This window comes from Phragmites australis, chromosome 4 (genome assembly GCF_958298935.1).
Source record: "Phragmites australis chromosome 4, lpPhrAust1.1, whole genome shotgun sequence".
Classification (NCBI taxonomy): Eukaryota; Viridiplantae; Streptophyta; class Magnoliopsida; order Poales; family Poaceae; genus Phragmites; species Phragmites australis.
The window spans coordinates 9,982,686-9,992,334 of record NC_084924.1 but is presented as its reverse complement, the minus strand read 5'-3'; the positions used below and the strand labels follow the sequence as shown (position 1 = coordinate 9,992,334).

Below are 9,649 nucleotides of genomic sequence, written 5' to 3'. Positions count from 1 at the left end.
TAATACCATGTCCCTTTCACCCTGCTAGCACTGCACTAGCTGATGTCACTACAAACTTCTGTTATTTGATTTTGCAGGGCACAAATATTCTACAAGGAAAACTAGCATAAAGTAAGTTACAGTCATAGAAGTTGAGTCGTTGACTTGCTGCTGTAGTTTTTAGCTGCGATGTTGCTGTTCTAGATGTCGGTTACCGACAGCTAGAGTCACCAGAAGCGGTGGCGTAGCAACTCTATACATCAACTATAATCTCGGCAGCATGTTCCTTCAAAAACAACAATTTCAGCAGCATTATCTCATGAATCCCTGTTGAACCATAAGAGCATACCCTGGCAAGAAATGCCAAAGCATCACTTGCAAAAAGGCAGAGGAAAACAGAGCATGGTGGAGGCAAGTAGTGGAGGAGCATGGGGCCCTCCCCATAGGCCCTGGACGGCCAATGCCCTCTCCTTGCCCCTGCCTACAAATAGCGCTCGAGCTGAGCAACCACACCAGACATGCTTGCAACAAAGAGGAGTTTGTGTTGTGTAACAAGAGCGGGATAGATATCTAGCTCAAGAGCCAGGATTACCAGCCAAGATCACCAAACTTCCAAGACCACAAGGGCTTCCAAATTCCAAGCTTCCCTTGCTCGCATCCTCGAGGTACGGAACCTGCCACACCGGTTAAGTTGGTTGGCTACTCTGACTCTTGCAAGCCAGTGGTCTGTTGCTCACGACCTCACGTCTCTTAACGATTTTGCTTCTTCACAGGGAGCAAGCGCGACAGCCACTTCACATCTTTCTCCAGGCGGCGAAGATGTCGGTGGCGGTGTGCCGTGGCCCGGCCGTGCCGGCGTTCGAGGCGCCCAGCTGGCTGCACCCGGTTGAGCCGTACAAGCCCGAGGTCGTCGTCGACCACCGGCCTGCGCAGGTGGACATATGGAACGCCATCCAGGCCGACGTGGACAAGGCGACCGCCGGCGCCAAGAAGGCGTCCAAGCCTTACGTGCACCCGCTTGTGCGCCGGTCGTCGAGCCTGATGAACCAGAAGAGCCTCGAGATCTGCACCGAGAGCCTCGGCAACGAGACCGGTTCCGGCGATTTCACTGCGTCCCTGGACGTCGCCGACATAGCCAGCCTCTTTGACTCGCCGATGCCGGCGGCGGCTGCTGAGGCGGAGGAGTCCTTCTGGCAGCACGGCGCGGCGCGCGATTATGCGGAGGAGCAGTGGGAAATGAAGGAGCTCGTGGCGGTGAACTACCACTGCTCGGCTGGGACGCGGTCACCGCGCCGCTCGTTCCCGCCGCCGCTGCCGTCCATGTCGCGCCGCGACGGGCCGTGCCTGCAGATGCGCCCGCGCCGCCAAGACGGGCGCCTCATCATCGAGGCCGTGGTCGTGAGGCCGCGCGGGTACCTCCACGCGAAGCGCCAGGGTGGCCGTCTCCGCCTCTCCTTCGTTGAGTGCTCTGCTCGCGAGCAGAGCGCGGCGAGCAAGATCACCACTGCAGCAGCTGAGGTGTCGTATTTCCCGGCCGTGGAGCCCAAGAATGAACAAGAGGAAGAGGCGGCCATGGAAATAGAGGAGGAAGACGAGGTGGAAGAGGAGGAGGAGGTCGAGGTGGTGGACAGGGGCAGCGTCGTGGAGGTCAAGGTGAGCACGCAGCCGCAGACGCCCGCCGCCGTCAAGGTGCACCGTTCGACGCTCGTCATCAACAAGTTCGTCGGCAGCACGCCTTTCACCATCGACCAACCCCGTGGCCACGCCGACACGAACACGGCCTACTCTGAGGCAGCCTGCGACGAAACGGCGCAGGCGCCGCCACCCCCGACGCTGCGCCGGGTTCCGTCGTCCACGACGACGCTGGCGGCCGCGGTCGCCGTGGCCTCGACTGGGACCGACGTCCTGCGCGCTCCAGAGGACGACGACGAGTGCGGCGGGCTGCACCTTTCCGCGTCGGCCGCCGCTGAACGGAAGCAGCTCCTGCTGTTCACGTCGCGGCGGGGCGACAAGCAGGACCTGCTGCAGAGCGTGCGCCGGTGCCGGCAACTGCGGCAAAAGCCGCTCTTCATCCTCGAGCCCTACTGCATTGCCACCACCTAAAAAAATCGATCGATCACCACCACACCACACTACACAGCTGCGAATGCGACAGTTCGGTCGCCTCGCCATTGCTAGGCTTAATTAATTACTAGTAAATCAAGCACGGTCCTAATTAGCCGCTTATTATAATAACCTCAATCCGTCGTCACACTGGCTGCTGAATGCTGGTCATTTTTTTTTTTTTTTTTTTTGCGACACATCCTTAGCATGTGTTGCTGGTGTTTTTTTTACCGCGCGTCGGCCAGTTGCCTTTGGTCCCTTGCAAGTGGCCTCGTGCGTGCTGTAATTGTTGCTCTGGTAGCTTGTCCCTTTGTATTTGCAGTGTGATTTGAGTAATTATTAATGAATGAATGAATTAACAGATTCGCTGTAACTACTGTTCTCCCCCTGTTAATTAATTACTGTGTTGGATGATGCATCATCCATCGGAGCTTGTCATTTTCATACGCGTGGATTTTACATTTTTACTGCTAGTTTTTACCGTATCTTTATGTGATGATGGGTTCGTGACTGACGCCTTGGAAGATTTTTGAGAAGACGTATGTGCGTACCGAATAATCGTCGATCGAGATAAATATACGTGACGTTTCCTTGCAGTTCATACCGAGACGACGTGGTAAATGGAAGTCGGCATCATGGCAATGCGAGCAGACACCGTCAGAACCAAGTTACTCCTACGTCACGTGATAATATACAAGTAATTTTTTTTCTGAAAAGAACTGAACTATAAAATACAAAATGTGTTATGACTGCCGGGTGCCATGAAAGAGGAAATTGTTGTAGCAGGGCCCATACAAATATTTGAAAGTAAACAGGGAAGGCTATGCAATGCCACATCTAAATTAAGGGGCATGCAAGATTTTATTTACCGGTAGTAGAAATTTATCGAGGTCATTGATAAACGAGATTTTTAGATTTATTGAGATTCTATCAACGATATATAATTTTTGAGTCAAAATAAAAAAAAGCTTAATTTCTCTAAAACATAACATCGATTATCTCTAAACTATTTAATATAAAAACTGTATATAATAATATATAAATAAGAGTATCACTGATTCAAAAATATAATTATAGTGATATACTGATGTGTCGCTAGATGGGAATTAAAAAAAATAGATGGAAGAAGATTACCATCCTTAACCTATAAAACGAAAATATCGAAATTGTATGACCGATATATTTTTTTTCACTAGGGGCGTGTCATCTCTTTATATAGACAATTAGAGATGGAGTGCAAAATATTACAAGAGAGAGACTGGTTGGATTTAAACACTATAACCTGATCGTATCTAAACCAAACCGTGCCGGACACCTAACAATACCGTGCAGAATGGTGTACAGCTATTTACGCTAACACTAGTAATTGTTACCTATATCTCTCTGGTAGAACTACGAAAAATTGCCGGAACTCTACAGTGCCCAGAAGCAGAATAGAATTCCTCCGGGTTAAATAACTCGATCTGATATACTATATCATATTGTATATACCGTACGCTATCCTCAATCCACGCTAGTCTCATCGAAAAGCGCCTCAGTGTCTGTTCCTCCCTGTTAGAGGTAAAAATAAGAAAAAAATAAAATCCTCTTTACCAACAAAAATAGATAGGGATAACAACGGGTTATGTGAAAATTGAGTGGAACAAAATCATGTCCAACTAAAACCCGTTAGCCACAGCCTAATCCGAACCAAAAATATCTAATGGATGAAAACTAGCACCCAAATCCACACCCATCAGGTATCCGTCGGGTTTTGAGTGCCCATCAGGCTAGACCTAGTCATGTGCAGCCTGGCCCACCAAACCCGACCCGACCTAGCCCAAAATAATCTGACCCGACCAGTCCACAGGCTAGGCTCGGGCTTGACTCTTCTAGCCCGTAGCGGGTTCGGGCTAGGCTCGGGCTTAAAAAATGGACCCGAAGCCCAAAAAACCCGACCTCACTTGGGAAACCCAAAAAACCTAAACTTGACTGGGCCCGTAGTGGGTTTCAGGCCGAGCTCAGGCTGGGCTCAGGCTTACGGGTTTCCTGTCGGGCTTTTTAAAGCCTGGCCTGAAGCCTGGCCCAGCCTGACAGTTGAACAGGTCTACATCGGCGCCCCACCTCTCCACGCATGACCCATCCCTCCTCTTCCTTGATGTCTTCTAGTTGGGATTCCGTCTTTCACAGCAAGCAAGCAAGGTGAGTAGGAGAATCGAGATGGGGAATTGGAGATGGCAGCAAGCATGTACAGGAGCGGGTGGATTCTCTAGCCTTGCTCTGCTTGTAGTCAGATTCCTTAAGCACGTGCAGCAGCAATAGCTGGTCACTAGCACGTAGCAGGTTGGTCGTCGCCCTATGAACTGTAGCGCCACCGGACTCCCCTCCGAGAACTCCATCGCCAGCCCCACCCACCTCTCTCCCTCAACGCCCATCATGCTCCTCTCCTCCTCCTCCTCCTCCTCCCTCTCCTGCAAGTTCTTGACTTCTTTGATGGTGGTGGCTATGTGGGAGGCTAGATCTATGGATGGCGCGGCCTGATTTGCGGTGATGGTGACGTGTGGTCTTGTGGCCAAATTTGTGTCGGCATGTGGCCGTGTGGCTGGAGGATGTCTGAGGAATGGCTGGACAGGCATATGGGCGTGTCCGATGTGGCCAAAGCTTGATTGGGCGACTAAGCTGTCGAAACTCGAAAGTGGGCTAGCTATCTACTGTTTTGAGCAACCTGATGGGCACTCGCGGGCGAAAATTGAAACCTAAGCCCGACCCGACCCTATGAACCTGTGAGTGAAAAATAGAGCCCAAACTCGGATCCATTGAGCGCCTAACCTATGGGTTCAATTGCCATCCCTAGAAATAGAGCTCTATTAGAGATATTATATAGCCATACAGTTGTACATGCCTAGATTAACTCCACGGATTGAGGATCTCTATAACTTACCAATCTTGGCCTCCTTCATCTATATATAAAAGGTCACCCCCTTGATTGGGTGTGTGGTGCTTGCCCCATCTCTCTATCTTTCTACATGATATCAAGGATTGTTCCAATCTCTTCTACTACCTCTATCCATCCCTAGCGCACCGGTACCCCTTCTGCCGCACCCTAACCTCGCCATGCGTTGTCCCTACACGTGCCCTGAGGACCCTTGATGCACGCCACCCCTACACGCGTGCCCTCCTCTCGATGTCATGTTGAACGACTCCACCACTTCCTCCACTACGACCTCTGCAACATGCCCTCGCTCTGGCGGCTCCCTCATTGACACCAACGTCAATGTTGCACCACCGATCTTCATCAATCCATACGCTACCATCACCGTGAAATCATATGTCCCCATCACGCTCAAACTCAAGAACACCAACTTCAACAAGCGAGCATCGTTCTTCAGATCGATGTGTGGCAAATTCAGGCTTATGTCTCACGTCGATGGCTCTCCTCCACGTCTCACCGATCCTCAGTGGGAGCAGGCCAACTGCTGCATTTGCAGTTGGCTTTTCGGCTCCGTCTCGGACAACGTCGTCGATTAGGAGAGGGCAAATATGATTTTTGGGAAGCGCTCGTTGTGACTGCTCATGATCTGCTTTCTCTAAATCATTACGGTCTATTTCGAGCACTTCATCATTTGCTGCTTTGACATCATAAGGTCATTTTCATCTCACGTCGCCATCGGGTACGTACATTGAAATCTGTATTGGATACCTAGTTGAAATCCTGCTCAAGTATCTAATCGAGCCTCTTTAGGGCTAGTTGAAATCCTACTCGAGTATCTAGTCGAGGCTTGTCGGAGCTAACCGAGCCCTACTCGAGTGATACTCGAATCTAGTTAAGACTCGTCAGAGCTAGTCGAAACCTAGTCGATATTGATTATCTGCATCTGTTCTTGTTCATGTTATATCAAGAATTTAATTTAATTAAATCTGAAAGTGCTATTTTCCTAATAATCCAAAAACCTTATTTTAGGCACTTTGATTCAACGATGGATGTTTTTTTTTCGATGCACTGAGGTCAGATAAGTTTACCAGTGTGCACTTTCATAGATGGCAAGTAAAAGCCACTTTGTGGATTACATCTATAAACTGCTATAGGGTTGCGTCTGGCAGACCTAAAGGAACTCTTTCATCTGATGAGTGAAGAAGTTCGAGAAAGCCAAGAAACTTTTTTAAGGATGTGTTCTTAGCGCTCTTATCGATCATCTTTGTGATGTGTACATGCACATAAAGGACTCAAAGGAGTTGTAGGATGCACTAAATACAAAATTTGGTGCATCAGATGCAGGCAGTGAACTGTATGTCATGGAGTAGTATCATGACTATAAGATGATTGATATTTGATTGGTAGTCGAGTAGGCTCATGAGATACAGTGCATTGTAAAGGAACTTGAACTCCTAAAGTGTGTCTTACCTGATAAGTTTGTGGCTTGTGGTATCATTGCCAATTTGCCTTCCTCATGGAAGAATTTTGCCACTGCTCTAAAACACAAGAGACAAGAAATCTCTATTTAGAGTCTGATCGTGTCTCTTGATGTTGAGGAGAAAGCTCAGGCTAAGGATGTGCATAACAAAAGAGGCGATGGATAGTCTAGCGTAAATGTGGTGCAACGGTCCTCTAACAGCAAGTTCAAAGGGAAAAATAATTAGGCCAAACCAACCACCACCACCAACAACAAGATGATGATGAACAAAGATGATAAACCTTATTTCATGTCCAGCGAGGTTGGCCATTGGGCTAAAGATTGAAGAGACCGCAAAGGGAAAAAGGTTAATCAAGGAAAGAACACCAAGTTTGTTAACGTGACCACTGGAGGTAGAACTAGTGAGTATAGTAATTTACCTATTGTTCTTTCAGTGAATCAGTCTACCAGTTAGTGGAGTGATACTGGGGCTAATGTATATGTGTGTGCTAACATTTCAATGTTCTCTTCTTATTAGATTGTTTGTGATTCTTCCGTCTTAATGGGGAATGAGTCTCATGCTTCTGTTCATTGGTGTTGGCATGGTAGATCTGGAGTTTACTTTGAGAAAGATTGTGCAGCTGAAGAACGTGCAGCATGTCCCCTTCAATAAACAAGAATCTAGTTAGCGGTTCCCTTCTTTGTAGAGGCATGTTTAAGATGGTATTAGAGTCTAATAAAGTAGTTGTCTCGAAGCATGGACTTTTATTGGTAAAGGTTATGAGTGCAGAGGCATATTCCGCTTTTCCTTTTCTTTTCTGCAATAAATCTATGAACCATATTTGTGGCAATATTAATGGAGATGAGGCTAGTGTTTGTCCCTTAAGGTTGTGTCACAAAATTTTGATTGTATGACTCAGCTTTCTAGTTTGAATATAATTTTGAATTTTTCCAATATCAAAGGTTCTAAGTGCTAAAGTTATGTGCAATCTAAACAAACTCGTAAGCCTCACAAGGCAGCTGAGGAGAGAAACTTGGTATAATTAGAACTCATACATTCAGACCTATACGAAATGAATGGTGTGTTGACGAATGGTGAAAAAAATATATTTCATGACTTTAATTGATGATACATCTAGATTTTGTTATGTGTATTTATTGAAATCTAAATATGAGGCTCTAAATTACTTTAAAATCTATAAGGCAAAAGTTAAAAATCAATTGGAAAGAAAAATCAAAATACTGAGGTTAGATTATGGTAGAAAGCATTTCTCTTGTGATTTCAACTTATTCTGTAAGGAATATGCAATTGTTCAAGAGAGAACACCTCCTTATTCGCCTCAATCAAATAGGGTAGCTGAGAGTAAGAACACCCTGACTCATTTGGTTAATATCATGTTAGACGTTGCAAGTTTATCTATGGCATGGTGGGGCAGGCCTTGTTGACTTCGTGTCATATTCTAAATAGAGTTCTTACTAAGAATAAGGAGAAAACCCAATATGAAGAATGAGAATAGAGAAAATTATTACTTTCTTATTTACATACTTAGAGATGCTTAGTGAAAGTCAATATACCAATAACTAAAAGGCGCAAGCTGGGACTTAAAACAGTGGATTGCATCTTTTTGGGATATGCCCATCTTAGCATTGCCTATAGATTTTAGAAGTTAAATCTGAGGTACTCGACATTCTTGTTGATACAATTATGGAGTCGAGAGATGATACTTTCTTTGAGAATATTTTCTCCATGAAAGATATACATATCATTTCTAGTCAAACTTCTTATTTAATTCCTGAACCTACCATACCAATTAAGCATTCTGAACAACCACATGAGTTAGTTCTTAAGGAGGATGATAGTGAAGTTCCTAGAAGGAGTAAGAGACAAAGGAAATAAAATTCTTTGGTGTTGATTTAACTATGTAACTTATGGATGATACTCTCAAGTGTATTTTAGAAACATATGCATCTCCAGATACAAACTACTGGAAGGAAGTAGTTCGTAGAGAGATAGATTTCATTCTCACCAACAGGACTTGAGAAGTCATAGATAGACCTTAGGGTTGTAAACCTGTGGGTTGCAAGTGGGTGTTCAAAAAGAAGCTTAGACCTGATGGCACTATCGAAAAGTATAAGACTTGGCTTGTGACCAAGGGTTATACCAAAAAAGAAGATGAATATTTCTTTGATACTTATTCACATGTCGCTAGCCTAACCACAATAAGAGTATTGCTTTCCTTGGCTGCCACACATGATCTTTTTGTTTATCAGATGGATATTAAGACAATTTTCTTTAATGGAGAATTGGATGAGCAATTCTATATGGATCAATCTGATGGGTTTGTACTGGAAGGTTAGGAGAACAAGGTATGTAGGTTACTGCAATCTTTGTATGGTCTCAAACAAGCTTCTAATCAATGGCATGAGAAGTTCGATAGAACTTTAATATTTGCGGGCTTTGCAGTTGATGAAGATGATAGATGTGTGTACTATCGTCATGGTGAGGGTTAGGGAGTTATTCTGTTCTTGTATATTGATGACATACTAATTTTTGGAACAAATCTTGATGTGATTAATGAGGTTAAGTCATTTTTGTCTTGAAATTTTGATATCAAAGATCTGGGAGAGGCTGATGTGATTTTAAACATCAAGTTGATCAAAGACGAGAATGATATTACACTTTTGCAATCCCATTATGTGAAAAAGATTGTCAGCTGCTTTGGCTACATGGATAAAATCGCTTTAATACCTTATGATCCTAGCTTAATACTTCGTAACAATAAAAGGATTACTAGGGATCAAGTGTGATACTCTCAGATAATTTGATCACTCATGTACCTAGCTAGTGCTACAAGGCCTGATATCTCATTTGTTATGACCAAATTGAGCTAGTTTACTTCTAACCCTGGTGATGATCATTTGCATGCACTTAAGCGAGTCATATGCTACTTGCTAGGTACTATGAATTATGGACTTCACTATACGCCAAGTGCTAGTGATTCAAATTGGATATCCGATATTGATGAGATCAAGGCTACAAGTGGATATGTATTTACTCTTGGCGGTGCTATTGTTTTATGGAGATCTTGCAAACATACCATATTGACGAGGTCAATCATGGAAGTGTTAAACACAGCTACTGTGAGGCAGAATGACTGCGTTAACTCTTGATGGATTTTTCGGTGGTTGAAAAACCG

At 45.2% G+C, this 9,649-nt stretch overlaps 1 protein-coding gene across 1 annotated transcript; it reads left to right on the top strand.

Annotated features, from left to right (window-relative positions):
- Positions 1–304: 304 nt before the first annotated feature.
- LOC133915629 (protein FAF-like, chloroplastic) lies at positions 305–2,456 on the top strand. Its single transcript, XM_062358856.1, has 2 exons — positions 305–644; positions 753–2,456. The coding sequence occupies exon 2, from the start codon at positions 799–801 to the stop codon at positions 2,080–2,082; it is 1,284 nt and encodes a 427-aa protein (XP_062214840.1). The 5' UTR covers positions 305–644; positions 753–798; the 3' UTR covers positions 2,083–2,456.
- Positions 2,457–9,649: the final 7,193 nt, after the last annotated feature.

Bases quoted from the DNA above. Each gene is read 5' to 3' on its own strand.
- LOC133915629 (XM_062358856.1), top strand. From the start codon at position 799: ATGTCGGTGGCGGTGTGCCGTGGCCCGGCCGTGCCGGCGTTCGAGGCG.